General features: G+C 33.1%; 2 protein-coding genes across 9 annotated transcripts; one reads left to right on the top strand and one right to left on the bottom strand.

Annotated features, from left to right (window-relative positions):
- The first annotated feature begins 8,305 nt into the window (after nucleotides 1-8,305).
- On the top strand, nucleotides 8,306-16,288 carry LOC114749640 (AP2/ERF and B3 domain-containing transcription factor At1g50680-like). 8 transcript variants are annotated; one of them, XM_028938178.1, is made up of 5 exons: nucleotides 8,306-9,292; nucleotides 9,488-9,517; nucleotides 9,608-9,964; nucleotides 10,141-10,186; nucleotides 14,946-16,288. In XM_028938178.1, exon 5 carries the CDS (start codon nucleotides 14,956-14,958, stop codon nucleotides 16,051-16,053), a length of 1,098 nt encoding a protein of 365 aa, XP_028794011.1. In that variant the 5' UTR covers nucleotides 8,306-9,292; nucleotides 9,488-9,517; nucleotides 9,608-9,964; nucleotides 10,141-10,186; nucleotides 14,946-14,955; the 3' UTR covers nucleotides 16,054-16,288. The 8 variants fall into 8 exon arrangements, with proteins under 8 accessions (XP_028794011.1, XP_028794014.1, XP_028794012.1 ...); XM_028938181.1 differs by having other exon boundaries at nucleotides 8,306-9,360; nucleotides 9,801-9,964; XM_028938179.1 differs by having other exon boundaries at nucleotides 8,306-9,360.
- Nucleotides 16,289-17,040: 752 nt separating this feature from the next.
- On the bottom strand, nucleotides 17,041-19,007 carry LOC114749639 (CBL-interacting serine/threonine-protein kinase 6). The gene has a single exon (XM_028938172.1). It carries the CDS (start codon nucleotides 18,642-18,644, stop codon nucleotides 17,331-17,333), a length of 1,314 nt encoding a protein of 437 aa, XP_028794005.1. The 5' UTR covers nucleotides 18,645-19,007; the 3' UTR covers nucleotides 17,041-17,330.
- Between the last annotated feature and the right edge of the window lie 3,900 nt (nucleotides 19,008-22,907).

The raw sequence follows: 22,907 nt of genomic DNA, 5'->3' as shown, positions 1-22,907 counted from the left end.
AACACGTAATTGTTGAGAGATTTTTAACCTTAACGTTCCTATCAGAATAGAAATTAGTTTTAAATCTAAAATTACTTAAGAAACTCTCAGTTTATACCAAAAAAAAAAAGGTGGCAGATCGAACTAGGCGCAAGCTTTTATCTACAAGGACAGGCTTTAATTAGATAACATGGGCTTACCACATTTCAGATTCTGTAGTGTTAAATGGATAGACTATTTGCGGCCCATTATCCACACTAATCTCTCTCTCCCCCCAAACTAAAAAACACACTAAAACGAAGTTTTGTTTTGTTTTCCAATTGAAAGTGGGAGGGTAAAATGTGAAAATTGACCAATCAAGGGATCTTCCAAGTTCCTTTAATAGATGTTTTCAGAGCTAGTGACCTTATATCTTGGTGACATTTGAGTTCCTATGTGAATGAGAAAAACCTAAGTTAAATTTTACTTTCTAATCTTAGCGACTACCTCTTTAGTTAATAAAAAAAGTGATATATATATATATATAGAGAGAGAGAGAGAGAGAGGGAGGAGGTGAATAATCTAACTTATGAACATCAAGTTTAAGAGTGTGTGCTGGGAGAACTAAACTAAAGCCACGAACCATGGACAACATAGAAATTAAAAAAAAACCTAAGCAAGGGTTACTGAAAAATGCGGGGCAAAGCATGAAAAGTGCCAGGGCCCTGCCATAGGACCTCCCTCTTCTTCCCCCTTATTATTTCTTTTTTTTTTAATAAACTCAATTCTTTTTTTTTTTTTGACCAGGGAATAAACTCAATTCATGTTAGTGTGTGTGCACATCTTTTTTTTTTTTTTTAGACCAGGGACTGAAGGAAAAACCACCTAACGCCTGTGATACTCAACCAGCATGCACATCTTTAATTAAATGCAACATATATGCTATATAGTGTACTAGAGAGTACAGGGTGCTAATTTGGGTAATTGAATGAGAGAAAAGATGGAAGCTTCCACGCCCACTTGTCCAGCGGAGCTTGCTTCTCCGGTTGCTCTAGGTGACCCCCGCCCCTCAACGGCGACACTTTCCCCAGCACACGCCCTGCCACTGCTTAACACTTCCATTAGTTATTACTGTATCATTTTAATAAATTCACCCTTGCTTGTTTAGGCAAAATTAGGAGAAATTATAATGAAGTCTCAACAAAAAAAAAATTATTACCAATAAGTTCTAATGGTAGGTATATAATTATTATTTACTATTATAAAACTTGTTATTATTTACTGTTTTATTATCATTAAATTTTTTTAATAATTATGTTTTTTATTTGGGTTTTATAACAATTCTTTTCGAAATAAATCCCACCTATTCATATTTTCTAAAGCTTCTATTCTTAATTTTAAATATAAGACCCTTATATACACTACAAAAAAAATATTATATTTAGGACCAAAGAAATAGGTATACGTGAAAATCAACCAATTAAGCCTCTCTTAAATATCTCTCTCTCTATGTATGCCTAAGTGAATGAGAGAGAGGGTTGATGCGATAAAACTTGAAAAGAAGAAACCATACATAGTGGAGCAGCACTAGGTAGGATGATGCAGCTGCAGCCACAAGTCATGAAACATGTCTGCCACTGTGTATTTTATGAATATGTCAACGTCCCAACCTAATTAGTGGTCCTCCACATCGATGTCTTTGATTCTTCATTTATAATTATCACGTATTATTAGGTTTAGTTTCAATATTATCATGTTTGATAATAAACTTTTTCAATCAAATTTTTGTAACATTCAGCCTCTTATTATATCCTTATTTAAGGGTGTAATTAAACTCGTCTGAGTAAATAAAACTTATTTATTTATAGCTTGTTTTTTTTAGAAAACTAAAAAAAATTAATAGGCAAAACTCAAAAGCACATTTTTTATCGACTAACTTTATAAAATACTTCTACTTAATCTCTTGATTAAAAAAAATATATTTTTAGTTATCTAATTCTGATACTACTAGTTTTAAGGGGTAATTTTTATAACCATCATTATTATTTTGAAATTCAACGTTAGTATTTCTTTTATAACATTATGATTAAGAGACTTAAAAAAAAGCTTTATAAAGTTAAGAAATAAAGTGAAATCATTAAAAATAAATTTTTATAAGGGAAAAAATATGTAAAGATTAACATATAAAAAGTATATGTGGGCCAACGCATACAAACATGAAAGGGTGTATGATGTTGTGGGATACAACTTAATAGTTTTTTTATTACCAGGGGTTGGGTCTAGTGGAATGGGTTAGTTCCTCACAATATGACAAATCAAGGTTCGAATCTCACTGGGAGAGGTATTTATAGTTAGTGCCTGACAGTGTCTTAAATATGATTACTTCTAATAAAAAGATACCTATATTTTAGTAAAAACTTAACAGTTTTTTTATATTTGACTTTTGATTTAGAGGATGGAAAGGCGGATTCCTCAACGTAACAATTCACTGTTTGATTATTGAGTGGATGGGACTATGTGACTGAGAGGAATGGATCACCAATAAGCAAAAGCAGCCACTTTAATGTCTGAACTCCTCCTCATTCCCATGCACTTCCACCTCGCTTGCTTTTTTGACCATTTATTTCCTATATTTTATACAAATACTAATTCTCTTTCAAAATCATAAAAACTATCAGAAAATTGAAGAAAAATCTCCCATTAAAAAAAATTATCGTAAAGAAGAATATAGATCGGAGTAACATTATATATAAAATTTGCAGAATTATACTTTTTTATTTATAAAATTTTATCATTAGAGTATTTTTACCCGATTTATCTAAGACTGTGTAATTTATCTTTAATTATATGAAAAGTAAAAATATTTATATATACCTAAAATATTTGCATATAATTTAAAAAGAGTTATGTGCGCTCAAAATTTGTGTTCCTGATTGTATCAGGGCAATGGATTTTCTAAAAGGACGTTTTTATTAAAAAAAAATTCCCCTATTTCATTAATTATTCTAAACTCTTTTAAGAATTAATTTTACATAAATGCATGTTTGGTTTACATCAAGAGTACTTTTAAAAAGTATTTTTACATAAACCAAGACAAAAAATTTTTTACATATTTATTTTGTAAATCATAAAGTCACTTTCAAAATTATGATTTAATTTTCAACTAAACACTTATATCATCCAATAATTTTACAGAACTCATATTATCATTGCTTTCTGTGAATATTTGTATTTGCTAGCTCAAAAGGATACCTGCCTTTACTCATCCTGTATTCTAGCTCAAAAAAAAAAAAAAAAAAAGATCTACAAATATAAATATCACAAGTACCAGTGTATTTTAGGCCAATAAATATTAGTTTATATGATGTAAGGTACATTAATTGTTTCAAAATTTTGTTATGGAAAATTGTTTCAATTTACTCGATGCGATAATGAACTCTGAAAATGGGCCTGTAGACTGAAGATTTATATAGAATTTAAAATTATCTGCACTACTAAACTAATCAAAATAAATAACAGTAGACTAGATTATTATTTTATATGGTTAAATTTTATTGGGTGTCTACTACTATTAAGTTTGTAAACTAAACATTAATATGGTGAAGTGGCAAAAAAATTAATATGGAAAGTGCTGATAAATACCTATGTGTCTCTGAAAGATACTTTTTAATTTAAAAGGAAAATAAAATATAAATCTCATATCTCCGCAAAAGAATAAAATAAGATAAATATTATTGAGTAATTATAAAATATCATATAAAAATATTTCGTTTGCAGTAATGCATTTATTATGATTCAATTTCTATGGACTTTTTCTTTGACTTTTGCCAAGTTAATCACAAGGGCTAAGTAAATTATTTTACTAATTATGGAGATAATGCCCTAATCATGCATTAAGTAGTGACCCAGAGATTAATTATTGTAATTAGGAAAAGTCAAGTGCGTGCACTGAACTCTAAAGCTCACACATAGTGGCCGTTGAATATCAAAACATCAATAATCACCCTCCCTCCCAAGTCCCAGTTAAATTATTGTGCTTTATACTTTAATTGTTACCTCGATTACTTTAAACAAATAATAATCCGTTATATAGTATTAGCTCTATCCATATCTCTGTAATTAAAAAGTACCTGGCTCTATTTATAAGGCTGAGAAATAATAAAACATTTTTATCTTAATTATAAAGAAAGTCATCAATGTTATCACTGGCTTTTCTTTCTACTCTTCAATAAATATAATGTTGGTACGTATTATTTAATTTTTAAAATGTATATTTAATAATATGAGGAAACTTGTAAACTTATTAAAATTTTAGATATGGTTAATAAAATTTAAGATGTTTCTTAAATTCAGTAAAATATATTAAAAGTAATTTATGAACAAAATGTTAATAACATTAAGGGTGTGTTTGGTATAGGGGATTTGCAAGGGAGGGGAGGGAGGGGAAAGGACTTTAATCATTTCTCCTTGTTTGGTAACACAGATTTTAGGAGGGGAGAGGAAATTTTTTAAAAAATTTCCTTTCCTCCTCAACCTTCCCTCTAAAATTAGAAAGATTTGGAGGGAAATGACAATATTTTGTCATGTTGTGATCATTATGCTCATATATTGTCATGTTGTAACCATTATGCCCGTATCTTAAATAAAATAAGGGTAAAATTGTCCATGTTAAAATATTTTTTCCTCTTCTCCCTTTATGAAGCAAACAAGATAATATTAAAACTCCTCTCTTCCCCTTCCTTTTATAGATGCAAATAAAGTAATATTAAAATCCCTTCTCTCCCCTTCTTTTCTCGTTGAGCCAAAGAGACCCTAATCCTTCCCCCGTTTTTTTTTTTATTTGGTTCCCCTTGCGCAGGTGGCTTATTGTTTTTGGTTGACGGTTTGTTTGCAATAATCAGCAATATATGTGCTCTACTCCCTGTGGTAATTAATACATATAATCTAATTAACTGTTTTGAGTAAATTAAAAATATTGGTTAAGTTATTTAGTATGATAATTTTTTCTAAAAGATCCTAAATATGTTTCTTAATTCACTCCCTCCTTATTCTTTTTAATTGTTACTGAGAGAATACCAAATGTGTTAATTTGGAAAACATTAATTGGCATGTGAGGTAAATCTTATATATTAAAGTGGTTCCCAATTAGATTCTATATTGAGGACTAAAGAGATATAATATTACCTTCAGTCCTAATTATAATATACCGTTTGTAATCTACAAATAACGTCTTATAATTAAGAAAAAAAATAGTATCTAGTTGACTAATTTTAATATATTAATAAAACTAATTAATTAAGTTATTTATAATAAATTAATGTGTCTTTTTAAAAATATATTTACTAATTATTACGTCAAGTTTCTCAATCATTTATGAACATGTGTACCAATTTCCCCAACACTTTCGTACGATAATCCCTCTCAACCTAGATCCCACCACCCCAAAAACATGGCAGTTGACCCCTATTATGGGAACAGTGGCCTCTGTCACTAAATTAGTGCAAGTTCGTTTCATATGGAATATCAAATGAAAAGTCATGCAATTAATAACTTCCAAATAATATAATTTATTAAAAGAATTTAGAAGAAATTAAGAAAAAAAATCCCTAATTAAAAAATTAATTGGGGGATGGAATATGGAAGGGTACCTTCTATGTTTTTTTATACATAGATACTACCCATACTCTAAGTTTTACATGCCACTCACAAATTAAATTTTAAATATGAATTTTGCCCAGTTTTCCCAAAATTTTACATTTACAAGAAACAGCAACTTTTTATTTGGTGAATTTATTAAAATTTTCCTTATATCCACATTAAGAAAGAATCTCTTTATATTTACCATTCACTTACTCATTTAGGCATTCATTTTCTATAAATAAAGTGCTTGTGAAAAATAAATTATATTTTCATATATTTATTATTTTTAATAATTTTAGCAAAATTTTAAATTATGTAATTCATTTATTTATATCTTTTGAAAAATTAGGAAAGCAGGTTGCATCCCGTGGCAGGGCGTCAAAGATCATTAGTGAAATGATTGACTTTAAAAATACAAATAAATGCTTTTATCCATATTTAATAATATTGGTACATATCAGGAGTAAATTTTGCTTGAGTTTTGGTGCTCCAAAGGACAAATGTGGGCCCCCCACCAACATTATGCCCGTCGTCTCCTCTTCTTCTTGCCGGCCCCACGCTGCCTGCTCTCTTTCCCCAAACCTTCATATCAATTCAAGATGAGGATGAAATGTTCACTTTTAAATTTTGTTATTTAAATACTCCCTCCGTTTCTTATTATAAGAGACAAATAACCGAAGTACTTTGATCAAAAAAACAGTTAAAATTAGTTAAGAACAATTAATGTGCAAAAAGTATTATTTTTTTTTCAAAAATGCCCTCATTAATAAGGAGAGAGAGCATGAGGGAGAACAATTAAATTATTAAAAGAAAAAGAAGTGGGAGGGAGGGAGAGTGTGAGTTGGAGATAATAAATATGGGTAAAATAGTAAATCAACACAAAAAAGTAGAGACAACTTGTAAGTGTCTCTTATATATAGGAACATGCCATAAGCATCAAATGTCTCTTATAATAAGGAACGGAGGGAGTATCATTATATATTTGTTGAAAAATATATATGAAAAAATCACAAAAAAACTGTAAAACTTGAAAAGTTACAAATAGGTGGACAACGTTACTATGAGTTTTGACAATAATGATATAGGTTCTTACAACAATTTTGTGAACGAATCCTTATTTGTAATTTTTCATATTTCATGATTTTTTCAATATATATTTAATTCGGTTCTCAACTTCAAGTTATTTTGTAAATTTATTGTCAATTTTTATGAGTTGGTTTTACTAAAAAAATTGATAAATATTAATTTTTATATTTATTAGGCCAAAATTTTCAATTATATATCACCATCTATCTTATTTTTATTCAATGCTACTAAATATTAATTTTTTTCAGAAGGATCAAAATGTATTAATAGTAAAATAAAACACACAAATTAAATGCTAATAATTTAAAAATAAAATAAATATATATAATTAAAAATTTTAATATAATAAATAAAAAAATTTGACATAAGCATAGAGCAATTTAATATTACTGTAAAGAAAGTGAATTTTCTGTACGGAAAAATTTCTGTGAATAATGCTCCCTTCCAAAGCCACCCATCCCCGCCCTGCTACTTGAGCCAATCGAACGCCTCCTATTTAATTTCCACCAATCATATCTGCCCCTCGAATCGGGATCCTATGCGACGAGACGCAAGTCCCCATCAGGTCCCCACTTAAAGTCAAGGGTTCAGATACATTAGCCATCTAATAAAACGAAGCGCATCAGTATAATTTCATAGGGAAAATCATAAAAAAAGACCGTTAAAATAAAAAAAACTACAAACATAGACATATTAGTATGTGTTTTGACAACAATGAGTTTTGACAATAATTTTTTAAACAGGTCTTTGTATGCAATTTTTCAATTTTAACAGTCTTTTTTTTTTCCAATTTCACAATCTAATTGATACAAATATAAAAAAAAAACACCATGAAACCCCCTGTGTAAATTTTTGCCTGCCAGGAACCGGGTAAATTCTTTTGACAAAGTGCGTGTTTATTTATAAAAAGATTGGTTAAAAATATCTGTTTAAAAATCTTATTAAATAGTTGGTAGCGAAGAAGTCGAGACCTAACAAAAGAAGTAAACCTGAAGTGTCGCGAAAGACTGTTTAAATTTAAGCGAGTGCAATTAATTGTTAATGGGTACAACTCTTTTTTAAATATATATATTTTTGATAAAAGATTAATTTTGTCCAAAATCGTATAAAAAATTATATAAAAAGACTGGCTAATCATACTTGTTATTTATTATATTTTTAACTGTATGTAAGGGATTTTTTGTTTTAAAGATTTTTGTACGATAAGTTATGCAGAATTGACGGAGTGGTACGCCTATTAAAACTGACGCACGCCGGGGTCTTTTTACCAATAAAAATTTTCAAAAATTACTTTAAACCAGATTTCCTTATTGGTGTTTTTTGCTTCTTGTTTCCTAAAAATGCTTTAATTTGGAAGGCTGGCAGCTTTACTGAAAAAATGTACGACCGTTGGTGTTATCCATAACTATCTTCAGTGTGCCACGTGTCTCCACAGGTCCGGCGCTAGGATCTGCCCTGCGCACCGAATCCAGATCCCTGACAGTCGCACTTACAAATCAGTATAATTATTATTGCTACTAATCTTCGTTCCTCTACCTTTTTTAATTAAAAAAATAATTATTCATTTTTCCTCCGCCCGTGGCCGTCTTCTCTCACAGTATCTGTTGGCGTACTATTTTGTCCTCTCTGTCCTTGCTCTCTTCTCGCGAACCTTACCACGTTACTGTTTAAAGCAGCCCCATTTTCACTCACCCCATGACCTAATAATCATCCCTGCTTCTTCTTCCTCCTCCTCCATGTGATAAACTACTCTTTAGGGTGGCTGCAGAATAACACGGTCCCCTCTTGCCTATATATAGCTGTAGTGTGCGTGTATGAAGGCAAAAACAAATAGAAGAATGAAAGGTGTTTGTAGTTATGCCTCAGAGAAATAAAAAACAATAAAATCTGTGTGTGTGTGAGAGAGAGAGAGGGGGGGATAGATATGAGAGTACTGTGTAGTGAATGTGAATATAAGTGCTGAAGAAAGCTGGATCTGACTTTGATCAGAGCGAGAGTATGAAAATGAGAACCATTTGTGGGTGGTGGATCAGAAGAGGCACGCGAACACAGAGAGAGATTAATGACAGAAGAGAGTGAGCACTCTGCTGGAAATTGTATGAGTTCATACACTTGCAGTTGGGTGCTCACTTTTCTTTCTGTCATATTCTCGTTTTTCCTTCTCGTGTGTTCCTTCTTCTCCCAGAAAACCATCCTTTTTCATGTCTTCCTTTTCACTTCTGGGGCTCTCCTGGAGAGAGATCCACTTCCATCTTCTGGTACTAGAGCCATCACCTTTGACTCTCTCTCAACCAGATTGCTTCCTTGTGCTCATCTATCTTTCTCCGAGCCTCCTTTCAGTTAGGAACGTTACAGAGAAAGCACCGTGAATGATAATAATATAATATAGCGCTTGAAATGACATCTCTATAGCAGGTCTAGCTAGGCCCCTCGTAAATCCAATCCCCACCCGCTTAAATTCCTTTATCTCGATCTCCTATAACCTACTAGTCCTAGTGTCTAATCCGATCTGATTTCTGAGAGACCAAAGAAGAAGCGATAATTAGCACTGGACTACGTGCTGTCTCTCTCTCTCTCTCTCTCTTTTTCAAAGTTTGAGTTCCTGGAGGTAAGAGCGAGCGTGTGCAGACTTCTCTTTCTCTGTATCTGTTTATGATCTGATCCTTATCTTTTTATGTAATTAATCTTTTTTCCCTTGTCTCCCTATAAATTAATTAATACCTGAAGGTGCTAAATTTTTTTGTCATTTTTTTTATATTGTTTTGCGTGACTTTTGATGGTACTCTCTCCTTCCGGGAAGTAGAAACAGAAGACCCGAAAGAAATTCTTGAAGGTACGCTCGCTGACTGTTCATATTTTAACGGAAAGCTGAGTTTTTCATCAAACCCTTATTTTCATTTCCTCTTACTCACCATGCAAACAGTTAAAAGAACCTTGTTTTGCCCATCTGAAAAGCTTGAATCTTCCTGGCCTTATTGTGATCTCCTTCTCTCCTTATATTCGAAAACTTCGAGAAAGGAGCGAAAGAGGGGAAATTTGTATGAAGAACATAAGACAACAGGGAAAAAAATCGAAGCTTGGATAATGCAGATTTAATGATTTTTCTCGTAGAACAGTGGGATTTCTGATTTCCGTAGAGTTTGGAGGAAAAAGGAAAGTCTTGGGAACGTGGATCAAGCAGCTAAATATGGGAAGATTTTGTTCTTTCCCTTTCTGGGGTGGAATGCATTTATTAACTGCCTTAATTGAAGGATTCACAGATGCGATCTTCCTTTTACAGGTTAGATCATTTTCAGTAAACAGATTCGAAGAGATTTTCTTCAAAAATTTTCCTTTAAATTCTTACATTGAGAGCAAATATTCCGCTCTCTCTCCGCCTTAATTTCTTCGTCTGATTACAGCAAGTAATTGGACCTCTCTTTATATATTTTTATCACTGAACCTGTTTTGCGTTAGGAAGCAGAAACTTGCCTCACCCACTTCCTGCAGTATAATTGCTCAGGTAAAGTTTCTCATAAATAGCACTTTTATATATTTTTATTTTTGTTTTAATCATCTGTTTGATAACTTGATTTATTATACTAAATCAGTTCACTTTTAAGGATTTTGTTGTTAATTTAGCGTTTTAATCGGTGTTGTAATGATACTTCTGGTTCCGTACTTGCTTTTCATGCAGTTTTTGATGCCATTGGGATTTCAATAGAGGCTCCAGAGGTCCCATAATTTATACTCTTTTACTGATATCAGTCCATGGTTTATATTTTTAGAACAAAGAATATAACTTTGAGCTTTTTAATGATACAGTCCAAACAAAAGCCAAATTCTCCCCGTTCCAAGAGTTGTCCCTTTGCCTTCACATGTATGCGTCTGTGTATTATTCTTTTTGGGAATAACTTTTCATTAACTAATACTGAATTTGATAACTTATCTGATTAAATATACTTCCCAAAAATATCGATCTTGTGACCCAAATGATGATTGGTGTTTTTCTTTTCTTTCTTTTTTGAAAATACTAAGAATTTTTGGTGTAACACCATCTTAAAATTGGCAGGCCAACATCCATGTTGGTAGGCCGCACACAGAAACTTTGAGACATTTAATCTGACCATTTTGAGTGGTATGTGATATTATTATATGCAAGGATATTCTATCCTCAAATTTTTTAATTTTTCATAATTTTTGCAAAACACCAAATACAAATTTATGGCAATAATTTTCAAATGCGAAAACAAACACAAGAATGTCATATACCTATAACCTTGCTATGTATCTTATAAAAATTTTAAGACATGCATGTACTTATTTGTGTTACTTTCCTGTATTTGATAATTTGTGGTGATTACTTACAACATTGTTCCCAAAATTTTGGGTGCTACGAAATATCGTCCAAAAATTATTAGTGATCTCATATGTAGCTTCCCTAGTTCTATAATGTACTACTTATAAAATTTCTATGGTAACTTCCAAATGTCATAATAAAAATGAAAAAACAAGTACCTATACTATATATCTTGCACGAACATGACGCGCATGAATCAAATAGGTTCCCCTAGTGTTAGTGTTAGTGTGTGTGTGTGTGTTTTTTTTTTCACAGATGTGAAGCACTTGACCAATATTACAATTTTTATTTGGATTGATTTATATTTGATTATTAATGGTAGTGTTATCCTAAAATAAGCACATGGAATTACCACCTATATATTAAAAGTCCCCAATTCATCCTATGCCATGTTAACACTGCGTTAGCCTTCAATGGCCCCAGCAGTACCTTGTCATAGGGCCGGAGTAAACCCTGAAAGGGACTCCAAGACTTGAACAGGTCTTTTGGGACGAAAGCACGGTAGCTAGGGAAAATCCCTCATAAATTCCACAAATTTTATATGACCCAGAAATCATCACATAAAATTCAAAAAGGTTCTTATAAATCTAATGTAGATTTGTGACACAGGGTAAGAATACAAAGCACACTGACTTTGGTGCCTGAAGAACCATGGAAATTGTTTAGCTATGTAACACCAGTGTGTGCTGCAATATAATTCAGTGGAAGAACGTCATGATTGCAAACTGAAACTAATGTACTTAAATAATGTCAAAAGGTGATCGTTAGTATAAAATGTATGTAGCGATCTGCTGATTATACATCATCTTTAAATTAATCTGGAAGATCAGGAATATTATCCATGTTTACTTAAAGGTTTAGTAGATTAGGTGTTTTTAAGTATTTTTTTCAGCATTAAAATGAGTTGTGTATTTGTAAGCATCATTGTCCACGCAAGTCTTTCCATTTGCCTGTTGAGAAATTGGAAATATGGTGAGGGATTCCATTTCTATCTCATTGTGTGACTAATTATTACAGGTAGTGGGATCATAGTGGGTAGCTTCCTCTCATGACAGTAAAAAGGATAATGTCATTGAACGGTTTGTTGTGGTGTTAGGGCATGGATTTTGATTGCACAAGCCGCCTTGTACTGTGTATGTCGGTCTGGAGACATGATAGTGATGGTTGTGGCCTATTGTCGAGATAATGTTACTGTTTATTTTTTATTTATCGATTTATGATAAATGTAAACTCCTCTATCCTTTTTAAATTTTTCATTCATAGGTATCCAACATAAGATGTCTTTCTAACAAGTAAAATAGCTGCCAAATTACATTTATTTAGCATATATAGAAATGTGAAAAATTGATCCAAACCCCCTTTGATGATACAGTAAATATGTTGCTGTGCTTATTAATTTGGTGCGTCTGGCTTTACTTTTTCTCTTCAAATTTTTATGTCTATTAACTCTTCACTTCTTAGGGTGTTTTTATCTCTTCTTTGCCTATGCACCAGTGTCTCCTCTTCTTGTTCCTTTATTATTTTCTCTCCTTTTCCCATCAGAAATGGTTGGCTTAAAGCATTCTTTTTAACTTTTTGATCCCTTTTCTTATGTTCATATGATAACTTAAGACTACCTTTATTTATGAAAGAAGAGCATATAAAAATAAATTTGTATAAAGAACATCTGATTTCTTTGTTATAAAGAAGAAAGAAGACTGAGTAAGTGGGTCCCATGAAACAAGTTACAATGAGATAATTAGCAATTAATGAGGTGATAGTGGAAGTTTTTACAATAAAAATATATGCTGTGGTGATGCTGCACCGTTTGTGAATTTTACATATGAGATATTCTGAGTTTCGTTTCCACTAAAACATGGGGACCCATCTATGATCAACTTCAGTTAATATAGAAAATTAATGGTTAATGGGGGACTGTTAATGCGCTGTTTTTTACTTCCTACTTTACTTGGAACATATGGACTCAGACTGTGCTTCTTTAAGATCGCATTTTAGGATTGAAAGGCAGAAATAACAAAGCTTGATTTAGATCTTCTGTGTGGAAGCAAGTTCATAATGAATGCATGGAATTTGTTTTTTGGATTAGTGGAAGCCTATCCTTCGGTTTTCTTTGCATAAACGAGTTATAGAGGTAACTCTTACTGGTTTGAGTCTAGTTGCTTTAGCCTTCTGTAGGATATTTGTTTAAAAATAATCTCATTGTTATTATTGGAATGATTGGTATAACAAGTAAAATATCATGGCGAGCTATCGCCCTTTGGGTCTAATATATAATGGTACTTCTGCCCTCCCTTGGGTTTAACTGAACGAGAAACAAAACATTCAATGTAAAGAACTCTCAACATTTAACTGCGCAGTTTGATCTCATGTTATGCGAAGAACCATTCATTTTAAAAGTTCAATGTTAAGAGAAGACTCACATCACAAAGCAGTAAAGAATATATGGTTTCAAAGCTAAACTGGTTGAAATAAGCCCTTAATTAAGACATGTCATACTAATCATTACCGTTTGTGCGTCCTTACCAAAGGCGTAAAAACCAAACCAAGAAGCTAAGTACCAATTAGTCATGTCAGTGTGGTGAGCTGTTGTCACATCTTTAACTAAACTGGCTTCTTTCTCGGTCTAAAAATTTGAATAATAACCATCACAAAGCCGTAACTTGACAGCAGTTAACTACGGGCTTGAAATTTAGCTATTGTTTGCGTTCTTCACTCATTTATGGTATCTTAGGAATACAATCAACTTTATCAGCTGTGTGCTCCAATTTTTTTTTTTTCAAGGGAGCATGATGAAATGACACCAGGTTGATCTGATTACATCATTCAAGTTGACATGTAGTTTGAAAATATAGGTCATAGTTAAATTCTGCATTAGCTTTTGCTGGGTTTTAATCTCAATCTAATATACATGGAATTTGCTGCTTAAGCTAAATGACTGACTCTTTAACTTCTTTATCTCCCAGCTTTTTCTTGGATGTTCTCAAGAAATAAGTTAGTAAAGAGTTGCTGAAATTGGTACTTCTATTTGGTTGTCCCTTGAGTCGCCCTCTTAGTTATCTGATATTTTACCCAGACTTAGCAAGTTGCAAAATATCCATTTTAATTGTAAGGCAGTCTGATTCATTTTTCTTTCCTTTGTTATGAATTCTGTCTTTGGTAATGATCTGAAGTTGGGTGTTCAATATGCTTCACAGTTATCCATTTTCACATATGGTTTCTTATTGCTTGGTGATTTTCTTGAATGCTTGATATTTTGAACTTGTCAGAATATCAATAGTGTAACATGACTTTCCCTGCCATTATCACAGGACTATATAGTGCCCCATCCCCCCCCCCCCCAGTTGCATTAGGGGCTTGGAAAGTATTCTGTTCTTTTTTCCATTTTTTTTTTTTTTTGCATGACTTGCTTGTGGTTATCAAGCAAGGATCTTCTGGATTTCTCTACTATCAGATTACCAATATTATAATTTCAGATTGACAAATAGTCAGCCAGAAACTGGCTTTATAAGCTTTGACCTTGGTATGTTTGACGCATTTAGTTTTCTGCTAGGACTAGATCTGACAGATTATTGGATATGTGCTCCCTGTCCCTTTCTAGCCATCTGAATGCGGCTAGGTTTTCTTTTTCTTCTTAAAATTAATTTCTATTCAGTTATTTACATTCACCTTTCGGTTCAAAGTTACATACTCTGAAGCCTTCTATATAGCACTTCACACAACTGAGAAGTTAAGCTGTCTTGTCTTGGTATCAAAGTGTCTATGATTGCCCTTTGAAATAGATTGAGGATGCTAATAAATTTTGTACACGTCATGCGGGATTCCAATATGAATATATTGCTGAAAAGTTCAGGATGCATACACTCACATGAATATACAATCAAATTTACAAAATGAAAAAAATTTCACTTGAATGGTTTTGCAGCAGAATTGGGATGGAAGAGAACATATCAAGCAAGGAATCAAGTGGTGTGGACAATGTGAGCACAGAAGGTTTGGATTCAAACGGCAATTGTTATCCCGCCTATCCAAACAAACATTTAGGACATTGCAGCAAGGAATCCGATAATAAATTCAAGGGCATTATGCCTCCGCAGATTGGGAGCTGGGGTTCTCAGGTATATGCTAATGGCCATCAGATTTGGCTTGGGACCTTCACGTCTGAAAAGAAACCAGAGATGGCTTATGACAGTGTGACTATCCAACTTTGCTGTGGTGATTCTCACCAGAATTTTCCTCAGACTAATGTCATTGTTAAGGAGCCAAACTTCCAGAACCAATACTTCCGAGAAGCTGCACCTGAGATGATAAGAGGTGGTTCATGCCAACCAAGATTCCGAGGACTTGATGGGGATAATTGTGGAAACACTGAATCAGGTACTTGTGGTCTCAACCATTTTGCAATGCAGAAAAGAGGTTGCTTCTCATGTAAGCTACTTTTCCGAAAGATGCTGACACCAAGCGATGTGGGTAGGTTGAATAGAATTGTAATCCCCAAGAAATACGCCACCACATGTTTCTCTGATATCTCTAGAAAAATGGAAGAAGATGCAAAATCCAGTGAGCTTGCCGATGTGCAGGTAGATTTCTTTGACAGAATGATGAGGTCTTGGAAGTTCCGGTACTGCTATTGGAAGAGCAGCCAGAGTTATGTGTTCACAAGGGGTTGGAGCAGGTTTGTGAAGGACAAGCAGTTGAAGGTTAATGAAGTTGTTGCCTTTTACTTGTGTGAAGTCCAAGGGGAAGGAAAAATAGTGAACAAGTTCTTCATGATTGACCCTGTGAGAGGTGAAGACTCTTCTGGTAGTAGCAGCGGCTCAGTGATTGAAGTTGCTGATCACAATTTTTGGTTGAATCAACCTGAAATGTTCTCCTCAGTATTTGAAAGTGCTTCTTATCACCATGTTGAGTTGACGAAACCTGAACTGTGCTCTGATGTTGAGAAGAGGCTTGGAAAGCAAGTGGTGGATGCTGACCCACCGAGCAATGTTGAGAGGAAAGGTTTTAGACTCTTTGGGGTCCAAATCGACTGAAGCAGGTCTTCTGGTATTATGACGTACGATATATTACTATAAAGTTAGGGTTAGTAATCTCTTTCCCTAATCTGATAATATATTTATAAGCATGCCTCATACTTAGTTTTTGTGATATGGGGTTTGGCATTTCTTCTTATTAGAGCATTCATAGCGTCGCTCAGGTACTTGGCAAACCGTTAGAATGATGTAATTATGGATTATTAGTTAATCTAACTTATAATTTGCTAAATTATCAACCAAATCACCAAAAAAGAACACACACTCGCACACATATTGCTTGAGCTTTAAATTTTTTTCATATTTATGGCAAAGTTTTCCATGTAAAAAGGGGCTGTTGGGGGGGGGGGGTGTAAATAACAGGAATGCAATAATGACCAAACTACCACTCTCCCCACCCAACAATTAAAATAAAGTTACTTATTACCTCCCATTTTAATTTTATGGAAACTTTATGAGGAGCAAATTTAAATAAATAAAAACCGGATTGAGGATAGGATAAGCTCTAACCTAATATCCATACGTATTTTGTATGTTTGTTTATGGGTGGCTTTTGTTTCTGTTTGTATGCTTTTTTATTTCTTTTATCTCTCAAGCCTATCCACACACAGCTTATCTCAAGCATTCCAGATTTCGCACTCACCTCCAATTTCTCTGTTTTGGGATTTCTTTTTTTGATCTGGAGCGCTGTCTTTTTTTTAAATTAAAGAAGATATATAAAAGATGGAAAAGGACAAATATATAATGAAACAAACTAGTTACGCCGTCATTAATTTGATTTTCCTCACCATAAGCAAGAAAAGTTGTCCAGCTACCAACAACCCATTATGCGTCTTTTTCTTTTTAGATGAAAGGGAGGGTATAATATTTTAATTTTAGATCTTAATCTAATCAAGTTTTTCTTTGTTATTAAGAGGAAGCTTTGCAGAGAGAATTAAACACTAATTCTGGCAAAAAAAGCACTAATTAAGAAACTAAACGAGGATTCAGTGGCAAAAGCCAAATATTAATTGATGAATCATCAACACAGCAAAAGTCGTTGATTCATTTTTGTTTCTTTCTTTCCAATTTTCATGGGGATTCCCCACATGCCCTTTCGGAATGAAATCACACAACACAAAGGGCTATAATTAAATAAGAGAAATAATTAACCAAAACAGAAAATATTTAAACATTTAATCCCCGCTAATTGCTTCTTGGGCTTCTTTTAAATCAGAAGATCACAATAATTACCTTCGCTAAAACGACGATCACTGACTCCTAAAACGACAATTCTACTATGAGTTTATTTGGGTCGGGCTATCGGACGGTGATGTCCACGCAATGTCTTTCAGTGCGGGTCGGAGCTCCTTGCTGCAGAACTGGTTGTACTCCAAGGTATCGCCGTTATCCTTCTTCACCTCCACCACCGCCAGCGACGCTGTCAAGGCGTATATCTCCGCCGCGATTGCCAGCCTCCCTTTTCGTCCACACTCCTGTCTCTGCAGCCTCACCATGTTGTCGCCCTTCTTCACGTTGAATCTCTCTGCCCTCGCCACCTCCTCTAGCCGTGATATCACGCTGCTCGCCGGCCTGGCCGTCGCGAACCTCATCTCCTCTTTCTCTTCTCTCTTATCAGAGAAAAGTGGCGACAAGTCGAACCCTTCCGATAGGGATATCAAATGGAACGCGTTCATTGTTGCAGGCTGATTCTGCTTCCATTTCTCGAAATTATCCTCGCATTCCAGTTCGATTTCCTTCCCTTTTTTTGTCCTCAAGCTCTTCGGAATCGATTTCTTGAAGAACGATGAGTCCATGATTTTTGAAATCGTAATTCGAGTGTTGGGGTTCGGGTCGAGGAGTTTCGTAATGAGTCGTCGAGCTTCCGATGAAAACCACGGCGGGCATTTGAAGTCGCCTCTGTAAATCTTTTTGTACATGGAAACCAAATTGTCGCCCTGAAAGGGTAAGAATCCGGCGAGAAGGACGTATAAGATGACCCCGCAAGACCAAATATCCGACTTGGCGCCGTCGTAGCCTTTTTTACTGATTATCTCCGGAGACACATACGCCGGGGTACCACAGGTAGTATGCAACAAACCATCCTGCCGTAAGTGCTCGGAGAAAGTGCTGAGACCAAAATCTGTGACTTTGAGATTTCCATGCTCGTCGAGGAGCAGATTCTCCGGCTTGAGGTCGCGGTGGTAGACGCCGCGGCTATGGCAGAAATCGACGGCGGAGATCAATTGCTGGAAATAGACTCTGGCCACGTCTTCTTTCAACCGACCTCGAGCGATTTTATTGAAGAGCTCGCCACCTCGAACGAGCTCCATGGCGATGTAAATCTTGGATTTGCTGGCCATGACTTCGTAAAGCTCGACAATGTTGGGATGCTTCACCATTTTCATCACTGAGATTTCTCTCTTGATCTGTTCCATCATTCCCACTTTTATCACCTTCTCTTTCGACACGACCTTCATCGCCACGCTCTTCCCCGTCTGTAAGTTCCGAGCATGATACACCTTCGCGAATGTTCCGTGACCCAGAAGCCGACCCAGCTCGTACTTTCCATGGAGCAGAGCCGAGTGACAGTCTTTGCCTTGTTCAGCCATTTTTACAAACAGAAAAAGAAAAATCCACGACAAAGGGGGAACAACAAAAAGGTAAAATCTGAAATGGGTATATTTACAAGAAAACGGAGATCTGCGTCAGATTCACCCGTCTTCGACGTGTTTCCGGTGGCAATTCCGGCCGCCGATACGGCACTCGGTGGCGGTGAAGCTTATGTCAGTGTTCCTCAACGCAGGACCTCTCATCTTTCCGCATTCCCTGAGGGAAACGACAAAGATGATAACTTTTTCAGAGCTGTTTATCGCTACTAATAGCTAATATTACACAATAACTACAATATTCTTAAGCAGGAGCGGTTATGAGAATTCTTTTGGCTGGGCTCTGAATTGAGTGAATTCTTTGTTCAGCGCCCCAGGCTTCCATTTTTGTAGCGGAGTTTCTCTTTAGAATTACAAATGTGCCCCTGGAATGCGGTCGCCTCGGATCGATGTAATCGGTCATGGGAGAGACTAACCAATGGATGGATGGCACGTGGTGTGAAATTACCGGGGCACGGGGTGGTGATTGGGTCCTGACACGTGTCCGCATCAGCTGGGAATGGTTCGGTCAATAACGACGTGAATATGGAGAAGCGTAAGTCTCTGGAGTAGTATTTATTTATTTAGCTCAATAATTTGTATTTTGTTCGGTGTTCCTATTTTCTTTAGAGAAAAAAGTTAAATAAAAGAAAACGAAAAAAAAGTCCGTCAAATATTTTATCAGTTAGTAAGTAGTGATTTATTGTCACTTATTAGTGCTATAATCTTTAAGACAATGCATATTATTGATATGGATACTTCTCTAGATTAATTTTTAAAATTAATTGTATTTAAAACTATAAGTCGTATCTGCACAAACCAAAGGAGAAAATTGGATCAAATATTAAATAGGGACAATTTTAAAAATTATGATTAATATCTTACTTAATACTAACTAAGGAGACCATTCCTTTCTTTTTCATGTTAATTTTTAATGGCCTATTAGTTTGTAAATTTCAAAAGTAAGAAATTAATTCATGAAAATTTCTAATTTTTGCATGGCTTACAATAGATTAATGAAACTGAAATTTCAAAAAAAAAATAATTCATTAATTTTTAAATTAAAGTGATTAAACTATTAGTTAAAAATTAAAAGTATATATAGAACTTACAAAAAATAATAAAAATAAGACAAAGACAAAAACTGTAAGGGTAATGTCCTTAAAAAAAATATAAGAGAAAATAAGAAATCACAATTTCAACAAAATTAAATATATACATTATTTTCCGTTTTACAATATGTAATTTTAATTTTTTCGGTTATTTTAAATTTATAAAAGTGAAATTATGTTAGAAGTAAATACATAATAAGTTGAAATATGCACGTAAAATTAGAGGACTAATTAATCAGAAACAACAGGAAACAAAAAAGTGAAACTCGAATGAATGTATAGTGATTAGAGCATTATATAAGGAACCAGACATGTCAGTATCTATGGCAGCTTTCAAAGGCTGAAGAAATCTCACGCCGCACAACAACAAAAATAATGACGGTCCCCAAATATTATTATTATATTTTATAAATGATATTTTGAGAATATTTTTACTAGACTTGCATAAATCATATTTTAAGGATATTATTATTAGATTTTTATGATTCATTTTTTAACTAAATTTATTTCATACATAAGATGTGAGAAATGAATGACCAACTAATTGCGGAAATAGTAATTTTTTTAATACTATTATTTAAAAACACTAATATTTTTTCAAAAAAAATTACTATCGCAAATTGTAATAATAAAATCTCGTTTATATATAATTAGGACCGGAGAAAGTAATTGTTTAATAATTATAGCCTCCTACTACTGGCAAAATAAAGATTATAAATTCATACCCTCCTATTATTTGTCGGTTGGCAGACTTTTATTTTTCAATTTTTTAATATAATGGATTATTAATAATTTTTCACCCAAACTGAAAAATCTTCCTCGGACGCATGACCGAGGGCAGAACCGTTTTGCAGTATAATCGGTGACTGGGGGCGTTCTTGTCATCTTGTTATGTCGGGACTGCCGACTTTTCGGCAAATTATTTTCCCCCTAATTTATTTTTTTTTACAATTTTTTATTTTTTCAAAAGGAAAACAAGGGTGCTAATTCGCTAATCCAATGGTTCACATATTCAAGGAAAAGCCATCTCTCTCGGCCTCTTTCATTTCTCTGTGCTTTAGCTAGGCATTTTTTCCAAAAAAAAATCTAAAATATGTGATGAAAATAATATTAAATATTCTCTCTTGTTCCTGACATCAAATCTGCTTAATTAATTGGAGTAGAGTATAAAAATCAAATAAATTAGTTAGTTATAAAAAATAATATGATTACATATAAAATAATCTTTTTTTTGGCGAAATAAAATAATCTTGTATACTATTAAATTGTATACTGCTCTTCTGATCTTTAATATAAAACTTATTTAACCAATTTGATTGAATTAAAAAAGTTGGATAAGTTAGTTAATTATAAGAAATATGACATGTTTTTTCTAAAATATCATAATTATTTTTCTTAATATTCTCTCTCCTTCTTCTACTTGATTATGATTAAGAGAGTATCCATAGGTATACTTTGAGAAAAATTAATAAATCTTATATTTAAAACCAAAATTAACTCAACAATTACTTCTTATATTAAAGACTGGAAGAGTACTAATTTATAAGTTTTATAAATTAGTTTGAAAATTTATATTAGAATATGAGAAAGTATCAAGTTTGATTAATTTATAAATATACTCATAATGCAATTATGAAGGAAGATGAAATATTTAAAAATATTTAGACGCTCCTTGATCTCTAGTGATTGGCACTGGAAAGGCGTTTTCTAGTTCAGGCCATACTCTCTGTGTGATGTAACCAATATATACAATTTATACGTAATTATTTAAACAGGTCCCACATGTGTGCATGTTCATATTTCTTCTTCTACATTCTCTTCTCTGCATCGTTGTTCTGGTCGGTCTTGTTTATTATTTTTTCTCATCTGATATTGTTCATATGCTCTTATAATTTCATATATTTAATTCTTTAATATTATTCAATCTTATTTGTTGGGTGTTTCCGTGCTTTCCTGTCCGTAGGTTCGTAGGTGATGACCTCAAACACGCACGTCCTTACAACTTAAGTCCTATATATGGGAAGGCTTTAAATCACAATTAATCACCATTCTTAACGATAATAATTAATTATATTATAATTTTTAAATCTCATTGATTAGCTTTGATCCTATTGCTCGTGTCTAAAACAACTTTTATGACTCACATGACCTCTTACCAATAATAATTAATTATCATGCAGTCATTTGTAATTTATAAAAATGACTAAAGGAAGTAATATTATGACACTGCATTATTATATGATAGTGGTGTCATGTACGCTATTCAAGATGAAGATACCGGCAAAGAAGTAGGGAGAATTATCATGAGGTCTCAAAGAAATAATTTAATTACTAAAAAGTTTCAATGATATATAATTAGGCAGCATGAACCGGTTGTCATTTTTTACTCTAAAACTTATTATTTTGTACTCCTCAGTTTTTAATAGACTTTAAAGTAATTAAATATCTTCCTTAGAACTAGATAGCAATTCCCCAAAGAAGTGTTAAATTTTGCTTATATTATTTTATGTTTATACACACGCAACAATTCTTGTTGCATGTTATTATAGAAAAACAACGTTTCAAAACTGTAGCAAAAAATAGACCCAAAAACTATTGCCTTGCACAATACGTAATGCTGAGAAATATGCAATTGAAAAATGTTTTCATAGATAAAAATATTTTAAAACTACTGTCGTTATAAAGTAAATATGTTGTGGTGGCATCTAGCAATTCTTATCAACTAAATCAACTCTCACCGTTGTAATTTAGGTATATTATTGATATATTCATCCAATTCTTAATATAAAAACTACTCTTCTAGTCCTATTTATAGGACAGAAAGAGAATATATTTTTTGATCCTATTTATAGGATATTGAGAGAAATTTTTTGTATGTATATGTATAATTTTACCTTTTATTTATTAGTGTATTGACTTTATTTACATGAAGTATAATATATATTAAATAATGATAAAGTTAGAAATTTATTGAGTTTTAAATGAGATCAGAGTTAATGAAGTTTAAGATTTTTCTTGATTTGTGTGAAATATGTTAGAAGTAGCTTATAAATAAGACCAGAAGAGTATTTAATTAATTTGGACAAATTATTTAACTTTAACAAATGTGCGACAT

Source organism: Neltuma alba, unplaced genomic scaffold (genome assembly GCF_004799145.2).
Source record: "Neltuma alba isolate B1F8T4 unplaced genomic scaffold, ASM479914v2 tig00006103_pilon, whole genome shotgun sequence".
Classification (NCBI taxonomy): domain Eukaryota; kingdom Viridiplantae; phylum Streptophyta; class Magnoliopsida; order Fabales; family Fabaceae; genus Neltuma; species Neltuma alba.
The sequence above is the reverse complement of the archived record's forward strand: the minus strand, read 5'-3'. Positions and strand labels throughout refer to the sequence as shown.